This window comes from Lepisosteus platostomus, chromosome 25 (genome assembly GCF_059453375.1).
Source record: "Lepisosteus platostomus isolate fLepPlt1 chromosome 25, fLepPlt1.hap1, whole genome shotgun sequence".
NCBI lineage: Eukaryota > Metazoa > Chordata > Actinopteri > Semionotiformes > Lepisosteidae > Lepisosteus > Lepisosteus platostomus.
This window is the reverse complement of record NC_142635.1, coordinates 9,277,829-9,305,691: the sequence shown is the minus strand read 5'-3', so window position 1 is coordinate 9,305,691 and position 27,863 is coordinate 9,277,829. Positions and strand designations below refer to the sequence as shown.

The 27,863-nt window shown below is 38.0% G+C and overlaps 1 protein-coding gene and 1 long non-coding RNA gene across 8 annotated transcripts in view; one reads left to right on the top strand and one right to left on the bottom strand.

Moving 5' to 3' along the window:
• The window catches only part of LOC148641048 (uncharacterized), a 637,701-nt gene that overhangs the window by 343,858 nt on the left and 265,980 nt on the right, over nt 1–27,863 (top strand). The gene's annotated exons all lie outside the window — the stretch shown is intronic.
• igsf9bb (immunoglobulin superfamily, member 9Bb) overlaps nt 1–27,863 on the bottom strand; it is a 160,663-nt gene that overhangs the window by 80,561 nt on the left and 52,239 nt on the right. For all 6 annotated transcript variants that reach the window (XM_088620172.1, XM_088620174.1, XM_088620173.1 and 3 more), the window contains exons 3-4: nt 24,998–25,144; nt 1,480–1,631 (exon numbers count right to left, since the gene is read on the bottom strand). In XM_088620172.1, the coding sequence (XP_088476298.1) occupies nt 1,480–1,631; nt 24,998–25,144 (299 nt within the window). The remainder of the gene's footprint in view (nt 1–1,479; nt 1,632–24,997; nt 25,145–27,863) is intronic.

The window sequence follows — 27,863 nt, the reverse complement described above, 5'->3', positions numbered from 1 at the left end:
TGAAAATGAAATTAAACACATATTAAAAACAACAAAAATGTTATTTCTATTGATTAACTTACCGAAGAAAAATTAATTCAACCTCACTATACAGTAGATAACTGAGGTGTTGCTTGACCTAGGTATAACACATAACAAAGGTGTTGCTTGACCTTTTGTTCATCAATTACATGGTCAGGTCACAGGCACTGGCACAGAAGCTGGTCAAGCTAGTAAACTAGTAGAAAGCTTTGGGCCTGGCAAAGATTTTCAGCAACCTGTCACTCTGAATAATTCCGCCAGTGGGAGTGGCACCTCCAAATAACAACGGAAATGTCAGTCTACACCAGAGAAATAAATGTCAGGTGTTGCTACAGTATCAGCGCTTTAGAAAACAGCAAGCAAGAGAGACAGGAAAGATGTATTTTTAACAGGATCTTCAGCAGTTTCTGACCTAATCTGTACAAAATATTACATCATACTATAAAAATGGGAAAACAACTTTGAGGTGAATGTTTCTCATCACGTCTTCTCGGAGGTGTTACGCTTTTAATGTTGCTTGACAGTTTGCACAACTGGTCATCTCAGATTTGTTTAATACTGTATATTCATAAACCTTTGATTTCAATAATGTTTCCTTAAATACCCCAAATTTGGATTTCCCTGGTAATAACTGATTGTATCAGACATTGTCAAGGAATGCTGCTGTGGAATATTAGGCACAAGGCCTAAGATTCTGCCTTGAATTTCCTAGGCTGAGAATTTCGAATTACACAGTAAATGAGAGACATACAGTATTGAGAGAATTTCTGACATTTACAGTGCAAAGCTGAGCTGCGCATAACATTCTGCATGAGGAGGTGTTATCTAATTTAAAAATGCAAATGATAAGAATTATTTACAAAAGAGCTCCCTTCTAAACTGAGGTTAGCAATTTCTGCAGGTAAGAGGCACAGAACAAAACCATTAACGGGAGCAAAACAGGATAAAAGATAAAATAGGGAATGCATATTTTCACTTTCATTATATTATATACATATAATGCTTTTAAAACAAGTCAGCATGCTCTGTGAAAACTGCACCATGCTATCCAGTGCACATAAAAATGAGACCATTGAATTAAATAATTTTTCCTTAAATAGCCCAAAATCTGGAATTCCCTGATAGCAACTGATTGTGACAGGGATTGGCCAGGAATGCTGGTAGCGTGCTACTGGGGATGGGTTTGGGAGTTTGGAAGTACTGTCTTCTGGGGCAGTGAAAGTACTCATGTGAGGGAAGTGTTGCAGCTCAACCCCACACGTCCATGACCTCCTGCATGCATCCTGCGGTGGACCCTGGCGACGTTAGCGCCCTCTAAAGTCAGAGTCATTGCTGCACGGTGGGCAGGTTTCAAACTACGGTTGTCTGGACTGGCGGCTATCGAGGTCAAGAACACTGTAGAGGAGCCGGGAGGTGCCTTACCTTATACTTCCCACTGTCCCCCAGGAGGTGCCTTACCTTATACTTCCCACTGTCCCCCAGGAGCTGTCCCTCTCGCAGCCAGCTGACCACGGGTTTGGGGTTACCAAAGGCAGTGCAGGTCAAGGTGATGCTGCCCCCCTCCTTGGCCTCCACATACTGTGGCGGGGTCTCCGTGAAATTAGGGGGAGCTGAGAAAAGAGAAAGGGGAAAAATGGCTAAGCTATGAGGACAGGTTGTCCATTAAATCCCAGATGTGGAACACCACTTTGTTTTTGTAAGAGGCAGCTGTTCTGAGGCTTCAGTAAACACCACGCACCATACTGGCCTAAAAATAGCCTTTTTCTCCCCCTTGATTTTAGAGAAACAAAAGAACAGATGTACTGACAGAACACAACATCAAAGGAACTGATTTTTTCTTCAATTCGAGTGTGCTGGGAGTAATTTACTTATACGAAATCCAATGCTAAATCCATGCACGCACTGGTCGAACTCCAAACAGGACCGGACGTCTACGTTAGCAATCTGGTCATTTGAAATCTGGTCCACTTTACTCTGCTTGGTTGTAAACATTAATTGTGTGAAAAAAATTCTTAAAAATAGAGGTATTTTAGAAGTAATTCTTCTAAAATACCTTCTAAAATGTTGCTTTTCATTGAAATATGCAGTGCCTTCAGAAAGTATTCAGACCCCTCCACTTTTTCAACACTTTGTTGTGTTGTAGACTTATTTCGAAATGGATTGAATTGATTCTTTTTGCCATCAATCGACACACACTACCCTATAATGACAAGGTGAAAACTCGTTTTTAGGAATTTCTGCAAATGTATTAAAAATAAAAAACTGAAATCTCCCATTTTCAAAAATATCCAGACCCTTTATTCAGTACTTTGTAGGACCACCTTTAGCAGCGATTACAGCTGTGAGTCTTCTTGTGTATGCTTCTACCAGCTTTGCACACCTGGATTTGGGCAGTTTCTCCCATTCTTCCTTGCAGATTCTTTCAAGGCACTGTATGTTTATAATTAATATTTTTTTTGTGCCTAAATCTTGAGATACCGTCAGTACGTCAACTGTGGTTTAATGTTGTGATCAGCTTATGGTGATGAGCAATGTCATCTGTATTCAGGGAAGTCATGCTTTCTGCATTTGCTGAAAGGCAGCCCCTCACAATATTTATACATCTACTGACATGTATAACTACAGTGTATATATCGCCTGCTTTTACCAGCACCCCTCTCTTCTTCTTTTCACAAGAATAATTAATTTCATTCCATCTGCATTTCTCTGGAGCGCTCTCCTTATCCAGCCCCCAATTTCCCAGCTACATCAGTGCCATATATCACTCTCTGCTTGTTTCAATATTTCAGTGGAAAAGCCCCAGAGCTTTTATGCTACAAAGAAGCTTCAAGCTTCCCATTCGCTGTCCCGGTGCAATATCCTTTATTGCTTCTGTCTCTCTCTCTCTCCACCATATCTTGCACACACACCTCTCTGAAACTAAATGGGCATCATATTTAATTTCTTTCCCCGACCTGAAGTCTCGGTTGCATTTCACCAAAGTTGTTTTGGGATGGATAATTATTTGGCTGAGTCCAAAACAAACGTTTCGGAGCCAACGCTTCTTAAATAAAATGGACACAGGAACGCAAACCATAACGAGTCCTGCAAAACCATTTCAAAGCACTTCAAGTGGCCGGTTATGGTACTGGTAGTGGAGCTGATACCTAAAATACCTGAAGATCCCTATAGTTCCAAGGAATATGGTTTTAACATCTGAACGTGTTGCCAATGAATAATTAGGATTTGACTTTCAACAAAACATTCATTTTCAAAATCTACTTTTGTGGTTTGTCTGAAATTGCTACAAAACCCTTTCTTCTCACAACACTTAAAGTGTCATAAAGTAGTGCAGGTTTAATAAAAAAACATGGCTTTTTCTTAGAGCTGTGATTCCAGGTATCTTTTTTTAAAAGCTCTTATTTATTCAATGGAATGGCTCTGTCATTTATCAAATGGACCTATAATTTATATTCTAGCTAGAGAGCCTGCTGTGACAGATACAGGTCTATCTTGGGCTTGAAGTGCATTAGGACTTTGATTATTGCCTATATATGTCTTTAAGCTTGTTTAATTCAAATCATATTCTTCATTTCCTTTTAGCACAGGAATGTGTTGACTGCATGCTGCTGAACACGATTACTTGCTCCACCATAAATTACCATATAACTCTATAAACTTACTGCAGGGCAGATCTTCCATCTTAAATCTCCTATTAACATAATCGTTTTTGAGCATGTTTTATTTCCATATGTTCCATTATCTGCGGATAGAGCTCTTCACCACAAAAATGAATATGAAATAAGTAAAGACATACCCATTACTGAAGTTACTGTGCATTCTTCCCCAAAATAAGTAAGAGTGTTCTAAAAAAATATTAAGTTGCACAAAAAGCACTGTTAAAATCTTGGGACTGCTGCTTACTTTACTGTATATTAAATCAAAAAGAAAGCAACATTCAACCTCATGTAAGTGAATGTTTAGTTTCAGGGTCACAATGTTTGAGGACAAACTCTGTACCTTTTCTGTATACAGGTAGGAACAGTACCAACATGTTATCTAGGCACAGTGTTTGTACCACAGTACAGGTAATGTTTTCTGTTTACATTTGTAACAAATATACTATATTTTGAACATGTTTTAAAATGAATGTGAAAAGGAAATTATACTGCAGATGTTACTGAATCTTTGGTTTCTTAAAGATACTATGCTAAAAATTATGTATTCAATTTTACTCCAGTACCAGGTGTGACGCAGCACAGCTTGCTTGGCTCAGTAAAACTGAAGACATGTGGTCAAACTTCGCTCTGAGACAATAACTGGGAATTCTGCATGTCTGGCAGCCTGCTGTTAGAGACACCATCGCCAGAAAATGAACATTTTTAACTAGTGTGGAGGGGGGGGAATATGAAAAAAATAGGCTTTGGATGTATTGCTAGCACATTAGAGCTTTTTAAACTCAATGTCACATGAGCTGACTAAAAACCCAATTGACATTAAAGGAATATACCTCTGCCTCTCAATTTGTTCAAGTGGGAAGACACTCATTATGGGGTTCGTGAAAAGTATTAGATTTTTCTCAATTGTGACGTTTTTAATTTAGTCTGTTTCATTTTGCTTTCATTCACCTTCATTCATCTTTGCCATCCTATAATGTAGGTCAGTGGACATTCTTCACTTACCTCCAGGTGTGGAACAATCACAAATCATTCCACATTGTGAAAAGCCCATCCTTACATTGGGTTCTCATTTTACCCCTCTTCTATACCTTACAGTGCTTCTTTTCCATGTGATCTCTGAGGGGCAGTACATTCCAGATTTAGCTTCTTTGCTCAAGATCAGCTTAGAGTTCTAGATGTTCTAATGTTACTACAGTCAACTGCAGTGTAGCTTTTATTTTAAATTATAGGGGCTCTCCGAAGATGTGAAACTTGTCACATGTTAATACCATAAGGGAAGGATGAGAAGAGGCCATCGCGTGCCCTTCACATTATTGTGAAACCACAACTACATCTAGAAGTGGACTATGGGAGCACTATTTTACAGAACCTGACTGGTAATAGTGCTATGACTGTGTTGTGTGGCTTACCATAAGTCACTTAAGAAGTATGTCAAGAATGAAGGTAAAATATTCAAAATAATACCTATCCTGGAAAGTGCACAATGAAACACATTATTTTTATCCACATGCCTGTAAGGCAACAATATATTTGTAGTTCACTCATTATTGAAAGCAAAAGTGAATGTTGCCATTTTTTATAGGCCAAGCAAATTGCACTTAAGATCCCCAAAATGTCCTCCTTTAAAATGTCAGTTTAAGTATTATTCTTCTTTACTAAGTAATGTATTGTGTGATAAGCTGCTCATGATACAAAGCACGTTAAGTAATGTAATGTTTTTTTTAAAACTGCAGGCTAGTCATGAAGGGATAATGCTTAAAATGCTGCCACATCAATCTCCGCTACAACAAACAGTTTGAGCTCCTATTTTCCTAGACAGCAATGTTCCACAGTGACACTTTTATAACCAGCTATGAGAGATCATTAAGAGGAATATTGCTAAATGAATCCAAATCACTGGTGAACGGGTGGAGAAGGACAGTGATGTATAATCACTTAAGACATGCAACATATCACCACCAAGAGCTCAATAAAACTGGTGTCCGTGGAAGATTTATTGTTTGAACATTTCATGTGTTTACAGATGCAGTATATACAGTATTAACCCCCAAACAATAATCTCTCTCACCAAGCAATTGTCTTTGTAGACAGAACATTTTGAATATGAATATTATTAATATTAGATTCAGTAACTGAGTTTTGCATGGAAATCAAATATTACAATACTCCAATAATAACAATCATATTTTAAACTGGGCACTGTAGTAATATGCCTTCAAAATAAGCGCCAAGTGAAATACACCTTTTACTTTCATGCTGTATTGGAAACCATTACAATTTAAATGGAAATCACAAGAGATCGACAGATAAAAAAAATGTCCTTACACAAGGTGTCAAACTACTGTGTTTCACTGAAGAACAGGAAGACCGTGGATGTACTTTAAGCATTGTCCAGTATATGGCACCTGGCTTGTTTACAGGCTAATACAGTACCTGCAAAAACATCTAGCATTCTACATGCACACTTATGAAAACCACACTGAAGTGCATTAAAAAAACAGCAATAGGAGACACTCCTTTACACAACATGTCCTGGGTGTCTAGAACATGCTACATAGGAATTTGGTTCAAAGTGACTCCATCATTGAATTTAAACAATGGCTGGAAGATATCCTTGGATGAATCAGCTACTGAATGACTTAAAATATACAACAGGCCTCGATTTTCAATTGCAGACATTCTAATATTGCCATTAAGTGTTATGAAGGAATGGTGATCATTTTTACTCATTTCAGAAATGAGTCTCATTTTTAATTGCAGTTGACGATTTCTGTCATTTCACTTTTCACCTCAAGATTCTTAATATTGTTACATTTGTGTTTTCTTTTGGTTCAATACAATATATGTTTCATAAGTTCTTCATACAAAAATACTAAGTGTTGCAAATTTTTTGAACCGTGTCTCCATTTAGCCCTGTTGTCTTCCTCTCGTTAATGAAAACTGAGAGACTGTAACAATATTGACAGCACACCAGGGAAAAACCTGCCAAAGAAAGGAATTGGAGAACAAAAAAGATCGCTCTGTATTTGTCAGCCTGCTTGTGATTCATGACTTTTTTTTCCTGGCTCTTTCCTTTTGAAATTCTTGGGTGGCTAAAATCAGTAAAAATGGAAGACCTACTTTCATATTTACCTATATTTACAGCTTCTTCTATTAGTCAGAGCAAACTAGCCTACAAAAACTCCTCCTTCAAAAGAAAATGGCAGATCTCCACAAACCTCATTTTTAATTTAAATGGTATCCTACTAGCAATCCATTGTCCTGTATTCCAAACACCTGCAACAGCTTCCAAAGAGTATAAGAGTAAAAATAATAGGAGTGGACAATGGAAGGAATCTTATTCCAAGACCACAAAGGAAATATTAATGGAAAATGGAAGTGTTAAAACCAACTGAGTGGGACACTGGTTCCTAAATCAGTTGGGTACCACATTACAGAGCAGCTGACACACAGCAGAGCCTTGAATGAGATATTAGGGAAAACAGGTGGGCTGCTTGACAAAAGATCAGGCAGTAATGAGATCTGCCCGATCTGTGATGGCAGTTGTGTGACAGTAAAGGTATGTCATATACAGTTAGACAACATGGGAGGATTAGAAGTGGCCCTGAAGAATTATTGGTAGAAAAGATGTTCGAATGAGATTTCCTTATTGTGCCCCAATGAGCCTGTGTAGGTAGATGTAATCCTACATATCGGAAGTACTCTGATTGCAATAGCTAGGGACAAAATCTATGAAATGTTTAGATCGGCACAGGCAGGAGAACATTAGAAATGACACTGGTGAAACTTATGAATATAGTGGTGTTTCTTTCAACTTAGTGAGAAAAAACAAGCCCAGAGACAACCAGGAATGACAACTGTGGAGGCCTGGAAAGACGATCAGGAGGACAGAGAACAAATTCCTCTCACTCAGCAAAGGATAGTGTTTCCCGGCTGGGATACCATAAACCAGGAACTGGTGCCCCGATGAATTTTGGAGCAGTCACCCCCGAGAAAAAAAGGATTGGAATTAAACCAAGGGGGTGGGAAAGGGAAAAACTGAAAACAGATTTTCCCGTGACATGATTTCAGTGAAGGCCATCGGTCTCTGATGGCACCTGCCTGCCACTAACTTCATGGTTTTCCAAACAAAGATAGCTGTGGGGAAGAGACTAAACTAAACTGTTTGATGCTTCTTTATTTGACTAAATGTAAGTGACTTCATTAAGGCCACAACCCATGCAAGGAAATGCAGACTGAAAATGGGCAGATGGATAGATTTCATTAGGATTAACATGCATTACATGTATAAAACCCATTACTTACAGCATTCTTACTGATAAAGATATATTAACTGGATAGATGCCACCCTATTCCTTAACTTTAGAAGACACAAATGTTCTCCAAAGTGATAAAAAAGGGTGGGAAGGGGGCAGTGTGTTGCTTATCTTAGCACTGTTATCAAAACAACCCTGCCTTAGGCTGGAAAAAGTTGGAAACAACTCCCCAAGAAAGGGCTTGAGTGAGTAACAAAAGACATCTGTGCCACCTCTGCCCATTAAAAGAAGCACAACCATCTCTCTAACTACAGCATTAAAGTCATTAACATTACTTGCTAGTGTTAGTATTTCACAATGAGTTGAAAAAGATGCTTTTCTATGTTAAATAAATAATACTACTGAGTTATCAGCACATACAAATTGTCACTATCAGGTATACAGAAGTGACTCACATTCCCTTGTTTAGGTTATTTTTACATTCTTTCCTACCACTGTGAATGTACTGTATTTCGAAGATTTTCTTAAAAATAAAAATAAACTACCAAGGAGGAATTTAAAACTTTTGAGCTCAATGCACACTTGATTTCCAGTTGAATTCATTATCTATTCATACGCAAATTTGTGTTATGACATTGCTCATGCATTAAAATGAAATCCTTCATCAGGCATTATTCATCCTAAACAGAAGCTTGTTTTATAGCACCATTGCTGGTAGACAAATGCCAAGTAGTGCCATCTGCACTGACCTGGTTGTGCAATTTGGGCACCTGCCGTATCGGAAATGAACTGACTCCACCATAACTTTCAACATTTTGGCAGGAAACTCCAATCGCCAGGAGGGAATGAAAGCAGAAGTGTTTACTATGATTCCAGCAACTCAGAGAAAATGCTTGCTCTCAGATTCCTGTTGCATACGAACCAGTAAACACCTGCACATGCACCAAAGAGCTCTTTTGATGTGGCTGTCTTTGGACAGAGGGAGCAGACAGATGCATTAAGGAGTGTCATTATTCCCTTTTCAGCATTTCTTTAAATTTTCCTTTTTTCCCCTGCCATAATCACCAGCTATACAAATAGCAGTATAAAGTGAGGGTCTGTATTACAGAAGAGAATCAAAGAATGGGGCTGTATAAAGTTGGCTTTGTCACACCGTCCCATTCCATTATAACCCAATCCCTAGCCTTGGATGATACAACTTTCTTTTACATTGTAATGCTAGCTACAGTACAGCTGGAACTCTGTGAGACTGATCAACGAGACCATTTTCATTCTCCTCACACTGGAGTTTAACTCGGCCTTTCTAAAAAATCTAAAAGAAGTTATTAAACAGATCCATTATACTACCAGGCTCTAGTTTCTTCCCAGCCTCAGAAAGAGAGAGCAACCCATCTGCCAGGCAGTTTTTCTAAACTGTGCTACTCTCGTGCTACTGTGAGTTACTACTGTGAGCCAAATAACAGTGACATCACCACTTGGTTAAACTATTAGACATTCACACACTTGCGTAAGCTTTCACAAGAACAAATTAAAAGACTGCGAAGGAAGCAAGTTAAAAAAAGAAATCACAGGACCCAGCAAGCTGTGTAAATGTACGCAGATGTTAATCTCTTTCCCTTCCCTCGCGCTAGTACAGGTGCGATTTAATTGGCAGAAAAGCTGCTTGCCATGAGACTGCTGAAAGAGCACCATTTGCTTTAAGCCTAATTTACAGTGTATTTTGCCCATTCCATGTACAGTTCAGGTATGCATCAGTCACACATAAGCACTGCTTTAAATAAAAAAAACTTTCTACTTCACCTGGGTAAGCACAGTGAATGAGACATGCATGTTCATTTACAAGGACACCATTCAGCAATCTCACTCCCTGGGACGTCTAACATCATCAGGTAAATAGTTAAAACTAATCCAAGAAACAATCAGAGCAAAAACGTAAGAAAAATTAACATCAGTTTTAATTATGTGAAGTGGGGAAAAAATGAGGCAGAAGTTACAGCATAAAGGCAACCCCATATGCAGCAAAGCTTAAATTCTTTGCATAGTGGTGCATGTAAACATTAGAACTCTAGTAGTGATTGCTGACTAGCTTTCAAAGGAAAAAAACAATTATCAGCCATTCCCAGGAAATGCATAACAATAAAACCTTTCTATCGGATCAAAGCCATTGTCTTTATACGGTAGCTGTAGAGTTTGGCTGTGCAATGATTATAAGTGTTCCACAGTACTGTACCTCTATCAAAGCAAAATACTTCATAACTAAGCGAGTGGAATATAAATATACAGTATGTAAACTAATGTAATTTCCTATGCTGATAAATGCGTGCAAAACAAAATTTTTATCTAGGAATAACAGAAAAAACAAACTCTAATTACATTGTTATTCATGTTTAGAGGTAGTGTTCAGTAATGTGGGCATCACACTAGGGAGGGAGTTGCATCAAATTAGGCCAGGACTGAGAATGTTTTCCCAGTTGACTTATATAGCTTAAGGTATAAAAAATAAAGTACTTGTCCTGTAACATTTTTACTTTTTCCGTACAGCTAGTTCTTGCAAGTACCTCTCCGATGAAGTCAAACGTGATAAAAAAAAACAAGGACTAGATGAAAAGTCAGATCACAAAAGCTCCCATCACCACTAACATCATGTTACTTAAGGATGCTACATTTGATAAAAAAACAACATGAAAAATGTCAAACTCTGTGAGTCACCTGTTGTATCTTAACAAAATAAGAATTCTTCAGCACCTCTTTCAGAATCACAACCCAGATTGAAAAGCAGTCTATGATGGGTACTATGAAATTCTACAGTGGCATGTAAGGTGAAAACTGTGCACCATCTTTACTGTAGCTTTGTGCAGAAAATAGATATTATTCTGTACTTGTACGAATGACATTGATCAGAAATTCTGCATACCCCTGTAATAATACACATGGTCATTATAAGCATTTTGTAAGCAGTTTCCATTTAAACAGCATGCTTTAATGTGGTGTTATTATGACTCATCCTTCCTTACAGACAAGAAAAAGGTTGAAGAATGAATAAAAAGTGTAGCGTGTATATACCAAAGAGACGGTAATTTATGGAGACAGTATTGCTGATGTGCATCTGCATATGCATAAAGCATATATCCAACTAATCAGTACAGTGGTCCATATTGCTTGTGGTTCACGTGCATAAGCCCTGGATGAATGCCTTTATAGTAACCTCTGCTTTGGCTTTCCTTCCTAGAAAAAAAGATTATTCCAGCATTATCAATGATTTTCCTGAAGGATTGTACTGAGTACAGTTGAAATACATTTAATCTCTGATCAGTGCTGAATATATGGAATCTTTTAAGCACTGAGAGGTCATATAAATGCCATTTCGGTGACCTCAATATGTACATACAGTAGGCAGCATCCATACAAGCAAACAAAACAATCAAAACAGGCCACAAATCGGATTTTGAGGTCTTAGTGCTAATCCAGACTTTCCTTTTATCAGTGTTGAAAAGGTAATTCTAAACGAGATCCTGTGTGCGGCAAACCAGTATTGGGGTCCTTTGTTATTTTGCTGGTTACCAAAAAAAACCATTCTTTAAAGCATGCATTTCTGTTATCAACATCAGATGACAGTCATTATTTCAGCTCTGAGAAACCTACAGCATTCTGTAAAGGGCCTAAGTCAGTAAGCCTAATGCTCAGGGAGAAATTAAAATAGTCTCTCTCTTTTTTTGTAACTATTCTGGGACTGATTAACCTAAAAGGAGGACTCAGTGTGAGGAAACAGCATGACTGTGCTTTTACGATTTTTCAGCTTGTGGCTCTGCTGAATTATGCAGATGAGGTCCACCAGGCTGTATCTACAGTAAAAGGTAGCTAGAACAAGGCCTGGCAAAGAACAGCGCTTCTCAGTTAGCATCGGCCTTGATTTCAAGTCAGTCTGACCGTCCAAATGCACACATATGTTGCATGTACTGTACCATGGTGAAAAAAAAACAAGCTTAATTAAATCCAAGTACGTGTTTAAGACAGCATTGTAGTAGAAATAAATCGTGAAAGATTAACACATTACATTACATCACATTAAAAATTCTTTAAGTCTTAATCAACACCTCCCCTGGCTATGAAGAATGAGGGGAAGACCATGACAAATTATATCCGTGTTCCTACACCACATCATCTCCACCACCTAATACTGGTTTCACACTGGAGAGGTGCTCATCAGTACACTGGGGAATGTTCATGCGGGGGGTATTTTTGCATAGCTAGCACAGTGTTTGAGGCCTGTCTTCACAAAGGGACAGATACAGTAAGTCCTGTGATGTAAGAACATCAACTCCAACTATCTAGCTTTAGCTATTATGGACCATAAAAGACGAGCCCACACACACACCAACATTTTATGCATTGGGTACAACATTGGATTGTTCTAAAAAGTACCAGTCTAAGTAGTAGCTACAGTGTAATCAAAAATGTCGGTGGCACGGTTTGTGAAATGCACTGAAACAAGAGAAGTGAATTAAGACCGTACAGAATGTTTCTCTGTGGGATATACTGGAATATAGAAAATACATAATGGGTATATAATATAGGCCACCCAGTGCTGACATGGATATTGAGCACAAAAAGCTTACTTTATGATGAGAACATAAAGGAGTGAAGCAAAAGTGACATGATATCAATAGGAGATTTCAATTTTCCACATATAAATTGGGGAATTGTGATGGATGTTTTTAGAGTTAGATTAACTATCTATCTATCAACTATCAGGTCTGGTTGGTGATTGCTTATTAACCTACAATAGCTTGTAAAGTTCACAAAAGTGAGGATTATTTTACTGCCCAGATAAAACCAATAATTTTATTGGTTTATAAAACCAATAATTTTATTGGTTTATAAAACCAATAATTTTATTGGTTTATAAAACCAATAATACCCAGGTTTTATTGACCTAATCTTTTCAAACAATCAGGATATACAAGAATCAAGTGAATAGATGTTATAGAACCAATAGAAAATGTTGAACGTTACATGGTAGCTTTTGATTTATAACCTTGTATTTTTTAAAACTTCAGTATGTACGGTATATAATTTTATAAAAACAGACTACAAAGCAGTGAGGCAGATGTGCACAGAAGGGTTCAGAATCAACAGAAAAAGGATGGCTGTACGTTAAAACCCCAATAAAAATACATCCAACTCTAACAGTTTAATAGAGAAATTAAAAAAATAAATCAAAAGGAAGAGGCAGCTACAGGCTATGTAAAAAGGCGTAAGATTCAATTATTGAGAAAGAACATGCAGTACTATATGAACAACAGAATAAAGATATTAGAATTGCTAAGACAGAAAAAATATTGTAACAAGAGCTAGAATAATACAAAGCATTAAGATAAAGTTGTGGTCCCCCATAAAAGATTGAATCTCAAAAAGAAGTCATAGGAATCCAAGATAATGCATGGAATGTAAATTGGTTAAACTGGGGGCATAACTTCCATCTGAGTAGATAGGAGTAGTAAGCAGTGATAGGACATCTGTACCAGGTCCATTGGTCTTTTTCATCTACTTCAAATATTTAGATTCTGCTAAGGTTTGCAAGCTAGTTGAATATGTCAATGACACACAAGTGGGGTAAGTGGCAAACACATCAACAGTAGAACAGTATTATAAAAATCTTGTAGAAAATCATGGATTGGCAGTCATTGGTAGGAAACACCTACTGATAGAGATCTGGGTATTTCTGAAGATTCTTCTCTGTCCCCATGTGGGGAAGCAGCAATAACAGCAAGTTTTATAACATATCGGTAAGACCTTGATTACAAAAGTGTTCAGTTAGGGACACCAGCAAAAAAAAATCTATAGCTTTAGAAAGATGTCAAGGAAGAGCATCAAGAATGATCCCTGGTGTCAGGGGAATGTTGTACGTTATAGGCCGCAGTAAGGTGAAAGAAGATAAATCTTGTCTGAAAACCAAACAAAGGAAATTGACAGGAGCTTTAATCCCAGTATATAATATCCTAAAGTGTATAGATGTTCTGCCCCATTCATATCAACTTGATTATCATATGGCTCTCATTTCCAACAAAGCACTTAAATTTGGTTGTCAGTATTAAATTTAGTCTAAATTTTTTAGAAATGTAGTACTCTCGTGGTCTCTATTAATACAGTTACCCATTATGTCTTCATATTTTACAATATCACATCATATCACTTTCAATAACTGCTTATCCAATGTTGGGGCATGGTGGTATGGAGCCTAATGTTACAATATTTCTGTTATGATTACTTTTTTAGTGTAAAATCAGTTTTAAGCATTGCCTTCAACAATCATATTAACTCCTATATTTTACTTGTTTGCTACTATACAGCTAAACATAAATGTAGTGGTCAGAGACCATCCTTCACAAACTTTTTGTTTCTCTGAATACATGCAGTTGAAAGCAAGACGATAATATTTGTCGACTTGAACAACTTAGTTACATCAATTAAATCCTACTGGAAAATGTAAATAAACATGAACTCTTAAAACTTGTATTAAAATCCTTGTATCTCCTACCTCAGAAAAATAAATGAAAAAGACATACGTGAGCTCTTTTTCTTTTTTACAATGGCTTTCTGCCCCAAAAAGATACTTATGGTGTACATCACCTTGCTGATTTACTGTACATCTGCCAGTATATAAGAGAGAGAGATCAAAGCAACTTGTAATCACCCTTCCTCCTATGAGTGAACAACGTCTGCAAAATGAAAAGCATTTGCCATAAGGCACAATGATTGAACTTAAAGTTACAAGATGCTAAAGCCAGAAGCAGGAGATGGATACAATGACAGAACCAATAAAGATAAAGAAAGCAAAAAAAGCTGAAAACCCCACCTCCGTGACAGATAGCAATAGGGGATCTGTTATTTTCTCATTTAAAAATAAAAATCACCTATCAATATAAAGCATCTTGGTTCAAACCCTAAAGAAAAAAAAACAGGAAAACATTAATATATCTGTGTAGAAACAAACAGGTCCAGCCGATAGCAAACAGTCCCATGTCTTAAAAATCGATACATAAAAATGTACTGGTCACTGGACAGATTACTTGCCAAAAAATACACAAATCATAATCAAGTAAAAGACAAATGAAGCCAGAGATGAATTTCTTTTGTCTTTTTAGAACCCTCGCTGACAGAGTGTTTCACACATTCACACATCTCTCATTTCTGCTCAGTGCCAGGAAAATGATGAGATAGATGCAACACATATCTTAGAAGATGAAAATGCAATCAAAGGTGACTAAAAAAAAAACAAAAACAAATTGCAGGCGTTGACTAATCAGTGTTTTGCTGACAGCAAACAATATTACAGAGACATGGTATTATTACCATTTTTTTTTACAACCTCCCACAGATTCTAGTTTCTCCAGCTTATAAAGTAGCTGATGCAATTACCTCCCCCCGAATCCATAGCTCTCATCTCTGACAAGATAACTCAATTCCAGGAGATGCAACCGCTCTCAGTGGTTTTATTGGGTTACATCAATGTGGCACAGGCCTGGCTGCCTGTTCTCAGAGTTTTTAACACACGACTAGGCTTCGGCAGAGATTTCAGACCTGCTGCAGGCAGATCAGTCCATGATAGGTGTGCAGTACGTCTCGAGGGCGTCTCGGCATTCTAAAAATAGACCGCCTTCTTGCCCCCGTCGCAACCTGAGCTAAAAAAAGACCAACATTCAATTCAAAGATGAAAACACTGCAAGTTTTCACCCCTGAAGGGATTTCACATTTGGAGAAGCAGTCCCTTCTGATATTACTGCAGTCTCACATCAACCTTTAAAGTTACAAATGCAAGTGGAAATACTTACATCGCACCTTGACCTCTGTGGGTTCGTTATTGTACTAGTCAAAGGTAGGAAAGCATTACTTTTTGTAAACATCCTTTAAGTTGCCAGGTAAATGGCTTTAAGCGTGCGTTATAAACAAATGCTCGGAGGAGCTCTCAGATCTCTGTACGATGAGGACGTCTGCCGTCTTTTTCTTTTTCTTGTGCAAATTGTTTCATTGGCAAAAGTATCAATGAAAAGCTGACAGTCACACCGGTGGGTGGGAGAGTGCAGTTTCGACAACAAAGGAAGCACACTGCAAGCAAGAACAAACTGCAGCTCAGGGCTCGCGATTTTTATCGGCCTACTAATTAATGAAAATGAAAGCAACAATTTAACTTGCACCGATTGTGATCTGGAAGGTGACCTTAAGATAATTGTCTATGGAAAACAGCAGGATCATGGGTCCTTTTGCCATAAAAGCAACTGCTACTGTACGTCTAGTCTCTCCAGATTTTGCTTTTTAATACTTTTTTGTAATACACATATATAATCACCTTAGCAGACTTGATCTGCTTATACATGTAATCCTTAGCTTTGTCCATTTTACATCATTTTCCTGCTATCATTTCTACAGGCATATCGCTAATTTGGAAAAAAAAACACAAGTCCTAAATGCAAGCAATCCCAGCCAACTAGTAGAGTGCCATGATGATGTGTTGTGCTTTCAACCATATCTTTGGTTTGTGTTTAGGACTACTAAACACAAGCATTTTTTTATCAATAAAACGTAGCTCAAAGAAATGTGGAATATACAACCATAGAAGAGACAGCATTTCTGTCACTGGAAGAGCAACCAGGCTCAGCACTTCAGCTTTCATCAGAACACGGCTGCTAAATAGTTATTTAGACAGCACGTGTTCACTGAGTACGCTGAGGTTCTTGTTAGAGTAACAACATTTTAATCAATTTACTATTATCACAGGGCGCGGCATGTGTTGCCAAAAACATTCTAAGTATTTAACAGAACCAAACAGCAAAATCAGAGAGTTACAGAGGCTTCATCTTCAGAATGAATTAGAGGCCCACCTGATGGAGAAAAGAATGCAGAAAGGCACTTGGATGTTTAACAGGATTTTGCAATCCCAGCTAGCAGTGTAAAGAGAAGGCATCGGCCATATGAAAACAGCATGTGTTAAAGAAAAGATTCTGACAACTTCGTGCCTGTGTGCCTCAAATAATCTCCTTATCGGTAACCAATGAAACCTTGCGCAGAGAGAAGCTGAGGGATTTAGCTTGCCAAACACACTGCTTGAATACTAAGACTAAACATAATCCACTACTAATTTTAAATCTACGGCAGTAAAAAAATAACATTAAAAAACACATTTCAAACGTGAACATAAACTAATATTGAATAATAACTCTCACTATCAAGTAGCCACAATTCAGAAATGGTTGTTCCTCCTTTCCAAAAGCTGTGCAGCGTGGAACACGAAGCACAGAGAGGATGAAGGGATGAGCAGTGTGGCTTTAGCGGTTGTGCAGGAACAGGTACCAGAGGGAGAGTCTTGTGGCGAAGCAGAAGTCACAGCATCAGAAAACGACTGTCCCTAGCTCACGCTCGCAGGAAATGAACAGCTGGGAGATTCGGGCTGCCCTGAGGACATTTTATAATAAACCCAACTTCATTACAGAGCGAAAAATCAACGACTAAATGCTGAAGAAAAAAAAAACTGGAAATCAGAATGCCAGTGGCAAAAGGGGTAAACATGAAACAGCCATACTGATATAAAAAGAATAAAACCGTGCTAATTATTTTAAGTTCACATTCAGGAATTGGCAGCTTCAGCAAAGGAAATTGACTTTTCAGCGGATGGTGCAGTATACGGACACATACAGTACTGTATGTAATGATGAAAAGAGCTTTTCTTATTTAAAAAAAACTTTTCCACTCAGCTTTGATACAAATTGACTCGCTTTACATACTGTAGTACAGTATATCTTTGCCGAACTGCTTTCCAAGTTTCCAAGATTGCTTGATTACTTTGCAGCTGTCATGAAAACCATGAAAAGCTAATAAGAATACAGCTTACGCTCATTGTCATTCTCTGTTCAAGGATGCTGAAATAATGGAGGCTAAATAAACAATTGATCTTGTTTAAATTCTCCTCAGATTCTTTTCTACCAACATAATGAACAGAATGAACTCACCTACATTCAGCTCTGGAGAATGTGATAAGTCTTTTTTTTAAGTAAACAAAATGCAGAGTAGTGGTTAGGGCTCTCAATTCATAACTAGAAAGTTGCAGGTTTCAGTTCCCACTACAAAGGTTATAACTGAACCCTTAAGCCAATTGCTCGAGCTCAACAAGTTATACGATTGGTACCACCAATGTCTCAGCCTGCTTTATGCCGTGAAAATCAGGTTGAACTCGTTTCAGGGTTTCAGGCTTAAATATGGACTTTACCTTTAATAACTACATACTAAAACAATAGTAATATTAAAAAGATAGTAATAATCAACATCGCCATTCAGTTCCACTAAAATTGGCAGAAAACTTTATTAAGTTAAAGGCAGCTACTATATTCAAACTGCTGTGGTAAAATGCCCCACTTTACTGTATAAATGGGAGTCCGGGTCATCTCTGTGAATGAGAATTGTCCATTGACTTTGGAATAAACAGTTGAAATTAAGGAATGAACAGTTATCCAGTACTAACTTTTATGGAAGCCTGACACCAAATGGAAGCGACCACATGGGGTGTTACAGACATGTACAGTCCGTACTGTATTACAGGAATGAGTCGTAAATCAAGCTGCTGAATCGCACACTGTCTTGAAAAACTAAAATAAAATCCTCATTATCCAGTCGTAAGTGAACTTGAGTGCCTGCTCGATATTCATCATCATTTTCTCCCCCTGAAGAGGCAAGAACACACTTTCTCACATGCCATGGTTCTGTAGCTCTGTCTCTTAATTAAATATAAAGCAGTCTGCTATCTAATTAGCGCCTAACTGACCTGACAATGATGTGATGTGCTAAGATAGGGCAGAAACAAATGGGAAAAGACTAACTTTTCTCAGACTTTCATCCACATGGAGTGTAAACACAGATGAAGGTTTCTGAAACCAATTGGAGCAAGGAAACCCATTCAATAGTAAAACAAATCCAAGTCCACCATGCGAGATGTAAATTTCATCTCTTTGTCAGGACAGTGCTTAATCCTGGGGGGATTATTGATGACACAGAGTCATGGTAAAATCCTTTTACTTAAGTTAACCTCAGCGGATTTCTTTTTTGATACTTGATCTGAATGAAAGCAAGCACAAGATGGAATAAGCCACCTCACTGTGACTTACTAGGTTGACATACAATTAAAGCTGAAGCTACACAGTGGAATGACATTGTAAGACTTTCAGCTATCTTTAAGACTATGCCTACTTGAACCTACAATGAAAACAAAAGCAAATTGTCTGTACAGATCCATAGAAAATAAATTTAAATGAAATCTGCACTGACTGCTTTTGTCATTAGTAGGAATTATACAGATCCCTGCTGTTATCACACAAAGATAACATGCAAGGAACTCAACAGCAAGCTGAGATCAGATCTTACATAAGCCCATGTTTTATTAAGGGTGTCTTGTGGAAGGTGTATGATGACCATGAATGTATGGTGTTCACTATGTTCTGTTCAACTGATTTTAATATCATCCAAGTGGGATGGCTACAATTAGCTGCAATTTCACTCAGGGGAGAATGACATATGTGGATATATGTCAAGTGATAAAGCTGTTACAGTTTTAGACCTAGGCATGGTACTGAGAAGCGGACATAACTTTAATCTCAGGAACATTGACAAGGGGAATATAGACTCACATACATACAGGTACAATGAAACTGTAAATCTTTCGCATCTAATTTCAAATGCTCTGTGACAAAAAGTAATTAGTCCATAACTGGCTAAACAAATGTATACATTCTTGTGTTTTGTTTCAGTTCCTGCCTTGAGATGGCAATGCTATCTTAATTGCCATGGAGTTTAATTTTTGAAGCTTAGGGCATAATCTTCTTTAGGAGATTATACGGAATCCTGACTAATGCTTTCATAAAAGCAAAAAGATCAGTTTATTAAAATTTAATTATACAAATTAGGTGTCTAACCGAGGCAAGACTGATGAAGCAGGTGTCTTGATGAACAAGGCTAGGACAGAGACAAAGAGATAAGAAATCTGAAGAACAATCACCATACATATCATGATACAGGCCAGTCTATCCCTAACGGACAGTGTATCAACTGGTAATAAAAACTATAAAATCAACAAAGGACGTGGAATGAGGAAACGTACAAATTTCATGTTATATTAATGGGGAATCAGCACAGGAAAATGAAAAGGTTCCTTTCAGTCTGACTGTTTCACTATAGTGAAAAACTGCTAAGATGCATTATTTAGGACTTCTTTGTTTGATTCAATTTTAGTGTCTACTGGCCACCACAATTTCGTGTGAGGTTTAACATCCTGAAAAACCCAGCGTGCGCACCGATAAAATATAAATAGAGAGTATCAAAATTCCTCAGAACGAACAAAACATTTAGATCATTTTGATTTCTCTGTAGGGCATTTCAGAACAGGAAATTACAGAACATGAGAGAGAATTCTTCATGAAAATTCACTCTGGTCTGCATCAATTCAAACAAATCCAGTTCATTATCTGTGCTATATAAGTGTAAGCAATTATTATTATTATCATTCCAGATCTTGCTTCCTAGATATAAAAAACTGAATACCATATAGAAGCATCTCTCCCTCCTCCACCATACGTCCACCTTTGCTCCACCTTGGTTAACTGCGCACACTGCATGTACTGTAGGTCCCTGTTTCCTCATCCATTTGCCAGAAGGTTGCCCGTTTGTCAAGAGAGTTAAGCTAAATCCTAGCATTACTAATCACTCATCTTTCAGTACATTTCATTCTTGGGTCATGTTATTCCTCTTGACTGAGCTGTAATAAAGAATGCATGTATTTACAGAGGAACCTCTGACTTTGTTGGATGAACTGCTCTTCCTTTTCTGAAATGTATAGAATTTGGTAATTACTACAGAATTAATCATATGTTCTGCCTATGAATACAACGATATTAAAATTCACTACCCACACCGTACTGTGTAAGTCACCTTGAGATGAAATGAACATCACTTTCTGTTTTGAAAAATGTTTTGTTATGCACCGAATAGCAATATGTATAATTCATTTGAAGTATTTCTTCTCTCTGCCTCAGCTGCTTTTTAATCCTAAATGGATTAGTGATGACCAGGAGTCATGTATAAATCCTTTTACAAACCTTAACTGGGGATGTGCTATTTTTTTCTCTTCTTTTTGAACCCTTAGCTGAGGTAAATACTGTAATGCACTGCCACTCCTTGGTGGTCTTTTCTAAACCCAAAAATCAGAACTTTGGTTTGAAGAACTACGAAGTACCAAAAATGGGACGGTGCATCTGTATTTAACCTGTGAATGAATACTATATCTGTATTTCACAAAAATACCGTGGACATGCAGCCAATTAATCCTGCCAATGAACATCAATCTTGCCTGAAGAATATGACTCCATCGTTATAATTTTCTTTGCAACTAATAGCTCTGAAAGAAGAAAAAAAAGAAAAGCTCTAGAAGGTGAGGCACTCCATGAGTACTGCGGGTTGCCTTGGCAACTCTCCATTTGGGAATAGGGGAAAAAAAACATTAAAGACATGAAAATTAAGTTTGGCATACAGCTGTCAATTCCAGTTCAGGCTGGGAAGCTTTGGGGTCTGGATCAGCCTGAGGTCAATAGTGGCAGCGGATGTTTCAATTTCTTTCTGTTATCACAAGTACAACATCTACGTTGCGGGGCATCACACATACGCCATCAGGGCAAAAGCAAAAACTCTCTTAGAACTGGAGACTGCAGTAGAAAAGTGGAGACTGCTGATTGATAAGAAAAGAGAATGTACCAGTGAGCACTCGCATGCCTCAGGGTATGGGCTCTCAGGGCCCAGACTGAAGCTAATTTGCACAAGATGTGTGTGGTAAAATACAGTATGACATTGCCAATGTGTGATGTGAAAATTGCAATACTTTAGGAACCAACACCTGAATTGTCGCAGGCACTAAAAATTTGGTCAAAACTTCAGTGCTGAATAATACTATGGTTAATAAGGTGGGGCTAATGTATTCCTTCCAGTACCAAAAACAACTGCTTCACTCTCATACACATCCTGTTGACTTTATGAAGGGCACTGACTGCATTTTAACACTAACCCACTTGACATTTTCTTCACACCTGCCGTGCCACATTGAAAACGTGTGAAGTCTGGGAATACTGGGAATACTGCAGGAACACTACCTTAATTAGGTAAAATGATGAGTAAATAATGATGTTGGTAACCGTGTAAGTGCATCATTGTCCATTCCTAATTGATACTGGCAGTCAAAAAGGCTCCAGAAAATGACCAACAATAACAGACCAGGGAGAATTAGGAGCTCAGGTTTTTATACATCACAACTGTAAGACAACAAAAAATACACACAATATAAATGTACTTTTGTTTCTTTTTCTTTGCAAACAATGGGATACTTTAAAAGGCCATAATGAGCTTTTTAGAAACACCTTTACAACAGTCAATATTATCAATCAATTGCCTTGCTTTAATGTGTTTTGCCATCAGTCTTGAATACAGTAGGTATATTCCACTTATTCCTTCCCGGAGATTTTATATTGTGAAGATACAGTAGTTACTCTCTAATAACTTTCAAAAAGTCAGCCAATAAAAGTAAGCAGTTAACCGCAGCAAAGACTTCTCGGACTTTGAAGTTTCCCAATAAATTAATCAACCCAATGGACTCTTTCAGAATCAACCAAGTGAAACACAAACTAGAGTCTAAGTGGAAATTACAGGAATCTGCTTTTAAAACTGACAAAAGGAGGAGCGTCTTCACTCAAAAGTTGTGTGAGTCTGGAATAAATTACTAAGCCGTCACTTCATGTAAGAAATGTCTGGATGAGATTCTAAGATCAATTAGCTGTTAGCAGCCAAATTAGTTGGATGGGTATAATGCTCTACTCTTATTTCTTACATGACATCTCATCAAAATTTAGTAGCACAGTGAAGGTTAGATATTATAATATATATATATTATGGTCAACATATTAGTTCTAACTGGATACTTCTGCCTGTATATACAATTGTCAACAGTTTATTTTAATTCTAATTTGACTTGGGAAATGTGCACTTTGAAAGGCAAATTTAGATGCTTTTAAATGTAAAAATGTATCTGTCATTTTGGAGTCTTTCACACAATTCTAAGAACATGACACTCAGAGTTAATGGCATGGAGACTCTGATAGGAATATATAAATATTTAATGTTACATCAATAGCTTTATATGGACCATTCAAAGCCAAATAAAGTAAAATAAAGTAAATAATGAACTTGAATGTAGAGCGTTATCATTGAGAAATTAAATAAAGAGCTTTCTTCTTGGGCCAGTCACTCAGTGCTGGAGGAAAGCCAGGGAAATTGTGCCCATCTCAGAACACATCCGGTCCCCAACAAAAATTGTTTTGAGTTTTGAGTGTTGAATACTGGATTATAGATATTTTTCTCTTGTATTGTACAGTGCCCTCTGAGACGGTAAATCTTTCAAGGGGTTGCAGTCTACGCCTCCTCAGAGTTCATGAAACCTTCGACACTCACACCAAGATATAAAAAAAAGGGCCAAACACCTCCATGACAGACACAGTGTACAGTACTTAATGCTTATGTAACTTCCTCCTCCACTTTTTCCCATTCCTCTTATTCTGCAAGGCCCTCTCTGATTGACATGACGTCACTGTATGTACGAAGACATCTGCCCTTAAAATCCCCCAATTCCCTCCCCATCAGCCCCCCTGCTGAAGTGTATTTAACAAACCAGCCCATCCCAAGCCATCTACTGGCCTGGCTTTGACCTGACAGCTCCCTTGGCATAAGAAATAACAGCTAAACTCAAGACCTATCTAAGCTTTGCTGTCACTACATGTCCTAACAGACAGCAAGTATATTAAGGCACAAAAAATCTTTCCTCATATAAAAATGAAAGCACTGAGCAAGCACCTGTCTTGAACCCATGAAAAGAGCTTTCTGTATTCTGAAATAACTACTAATAACTAATGATGATTATCTACTCAAGTACATGAACACTATAATGCAGTAATTAATTATGAATGGCCACTCAAAGTATATACTGTATATATATATTATATAGTACTTACATGATACTAATTATGGAACATGATAGCCAATCATGGAACTAACCATGGGGATTTTTCAACAATGGAGTGAAAGTAAAACTAAACAAATGATTTAGTTTTCCTCAAAGTATTACTCAAAATGTACTGTATCTGTGTCAAAGAGGGCTATAAATGTAACAGTTTGGAAAGCAATAACTTGCATCAAGGCCATTCTTACTTATTTGTTTTATTTTGGTTTCTATAATGAACTTGTTTGTCAAGAACTTGTGTGCCACTTTATGCGGTTAGTTGCTTTTCATGTCAATCTTTGCCAATGTAACCTTTAATTGAATATTCTATTTGACAATTTCTTCAGCATACTGTAGCAGTAATTACAAAATAGTTATGCAAAGCTAAAGCAGAGTAGCAATTAATACACTCATGCTGGAATAAGCATAAAAGTTACCATCTAAATAGACTGGTATCAATGGTATTAAGCAATTGCCTTTGTAATAATTACACTTAATACCAAGGTGAAGAATTCAGATACTCATAGATTTTAAAACAAATCTCTTGGGGGTAGTGGCTTTTAAAGTTGAACTGATTTTATTGAGATTAAACATAATCACATAAAACAAGGAGGAAGACCAATTTGCAACAGGTATGGAACATACAGTAATATTCATTCATTCATTCAATTGACTTCATACAATTCATTATGGCAAATATGATTCTGTTTCAAATATGATTATATATGGCAAATATGATTCTGTAATAACAAGGCTATTATAAACGTTTGTAGAGCTCTTTAAACAAGGCATGTTAACCAAACCACAGATCTCGCTGTTATACTGTATGATTTTTGACAACATCATTTGATCATTTGATAAATGTTAAGTAACTCTGGAAGGCGCTACATCTTCAAGTCCAGCTCTGCGAGGTACTACAAGCCCAGGCTCCGACATGGTGGACGCACGGCAATGGTGACCCTGGACAAGACTTGTTCCTTACTCACCATTCACCGTGAGGTGCACCCAGCTGCCATTGTGAAAGGTGTCGTATTGCTGCTCCAGCATCAGGACTTTACACTCGTACCAGCCCTGGTCCTCCGACCGCACCTGCTCGATCCGCAGAGAGGCCTTGCCGTGCAGACTGACCCGACCTGCGAGAGGGGGGCAGAAAGAAAACGCCCATTGAAGCAAATTCTAGCGATTACAGTGCTAACTGCTAATGGAGCCCCCATACACACCAAGGGTGACAAGACTGTCATTCTAGACAAATAATTAGGAACAGCTGTACTGCCTACCACAAAGACCAGAGCCAAATCACCTCATCTCCTTTTCAGACCATCTTATGTTCTTATTGGACATTTTTACATCAAGACGGGGCCATGCAGCTGATCTAGATCTAGACAATGATCTATATACAGAAATAGCCTGACCATCCATGTTACTTCCTTTGCTGTGTGAACCAGGTGTCTGCAGTTTTGGCTCTTAAAAACGCTTCATTGCAGGAATTAATTCTTTCAAGGACATTAACTACTTAATTGATCTTAATGAAGTAACATAAAATAATTAAGAATCTGTTTGGGGACAAATTCTTCAACAGAAACTCAAAGCTGTGGTTGTCTAATGCCAGAAGTAGCAATGAAGGGGAAAGAGGTAATGCTAATCAGTGTGGAAGAAAGGGATATTATGGCTTTGCTGTTACACTGAGACAGCAAAAGGAAAGCTCAGAGATAAGGAAGAATGCTGTAAACACAGTAAACAACACCAAGAGTTCCAGTGGCACAGAATATCAAGAGTGACATTTGGTTTTACAAGCTCTGGCAATATAAAGGCAATACAAACTCCCTGCTGCACTTTTGGCAGCTGTTCATGGTAGACTAAAATATCAGAAAATAAAGGCCTTTCAAGAAAAAAGACAGCTGAAACAGGCAACACTCTGGCTTCTTCTTTAAGCTGTTTTCCATCATCCTCGCCAAAAAAGTCCGCTTTTGTGATCTACAGTGGACCGACTTGTGTTTTTGCTGTTAAGAAGTTGTTCTTCTCAAACCCTCCTCCCCCCCAATTTCTTTTCGTGCCTTTGCTCTTTCATCTTTAAAGAGAAGCACTACTGTGGACAGTGTGGCATGACGCGGGGGCGTGCCCAGTGTGGAGGCGGAGCCCTGGTAGAAGGGCAGAGCCTCGCCTTTGTAGTCCCAGCTGTCCCTGCTTCTAGAAGATGAGCCCCAGCTGGGCAGGTCCTATAAAGGCACACTGGACACCCCCTGAAAGGATGAGCAGGGACAGCCCGGAAGGGGATTGCACCCACATAAGGTTTTCTTTTTCTTTGTTCGCCTGACCTGCTGTGCAGTACCACCAGGGCAGGCTGTTCCTTTTCCACAAGTTTAATTTTTATTTTTGGCCTACCAGACTACCAGACTGGACCCCGCTAAACAGGGTCAGCCCAGTCTGGTCACTTCTGGGCTAGTGTTTTTTTTTTCCCCAGGTTGGACCCTGTTAAATTGGGTCCAGCGCAGGCTGAAGGTCACGAGGCACAACGGTACACTTTCGTTCGGCCCTTCTATTTTTTCACCCCCTTTTGTGTTATTTTTGGTCCCTGCTAACCTCACACCAATGCTTCCGTGCCCTCACCCAGGGCATTGACTTTTTACTGGTGCTGGCCACGGCACCTCCCACTGCACACTGTCAAAACAGGGAAAATGTGCTTGTTTGCTAGATGTATAATCTATAAAGTGACACAGAAAGCAATCTGCAGTTCAAAATGAAGTAAAGCCTGTAACTCCACATGCACATATTTAACAAATTCATAACACTGAGCAAACTCTGACATTCATTTAATTTCAAAGTAGCATTCACTCCTCTCTGATGGTCTTGAATTGTTGTTTAGAAAATGCAAAAGAAGGACAGCTGTTGGCATTCCAATTACAGTATACAGAACATAAAATCATTTTCCACTTTTTTTTCCAATCTTGGCTCATACAGTGTAGATAGTGCAGTACACTTTCAAAAGGCAATCAAAAAAGGTTTATTTTTGTGATCTCGGCTCTGCTAGAAAATCCTTGAGTTGCAGTTCTCTTTATTGCTTACCTTTCCATTATAAATTCTGTACAAAGTTGTGCAAAAGTTTTCAATGAGTCTTGTGCTGAGAAATCGAGCGACGGGGGCTTTTTCACAGAGTGTTGTGTTGAAAATCGAGTGATGGGAGCTATTTCACTGAGTGTTTTCTTGAAAATCAAGTGATGGGGCTTTTTTAGTCTTGTGTTAAAAATCGAGCAACGAAAAAGTTTCTCTTAGTATTGTTCCCATTTTATGTGTAAACATGATTTTGTTTCATTTAAGAATGTAAGAACAAGAGGAGGCTATTTGACTCGCCCAGCCTGTGTATTTTTCACTTCATGATTGAAACAGAGATCTCATTCAGACATTTCATAAAGGTAGGCAGGTTAACTGTTTCAATAACATGTCTGAGCAGCTTGTTCCAAACTTACACAGCCCTTTTCGTGTGTAGTAAAGAAATACCTTTATTACCTCTGATTTGGATATCTAAAAAAAAATATCTGATGACATCCATCTCTCCCACCAGAATGAATTGATTCTCTCCCCGTAGGCCTTGATATTGTTTTGGTATCAGCTGGTCATTCATCTCATACTTACTTATTCTATATTTATTTCAGCGGAGCTTTAAATAAAAAGCGGACATTATTTTGCTCATGCCTTCCACATTCCACAATTTAATTTAAAAGCATAACATTTCAATAGCATAGCTTCTCTGTAGCAAAAGGCTTAAGAGAGACAAATGATATACTTAAAAAGGAAAATAAGAGTGCAAGCCACGCTTTAGTTCAAAGTTTGTTTAATAAGCATGGAAAGAGTACG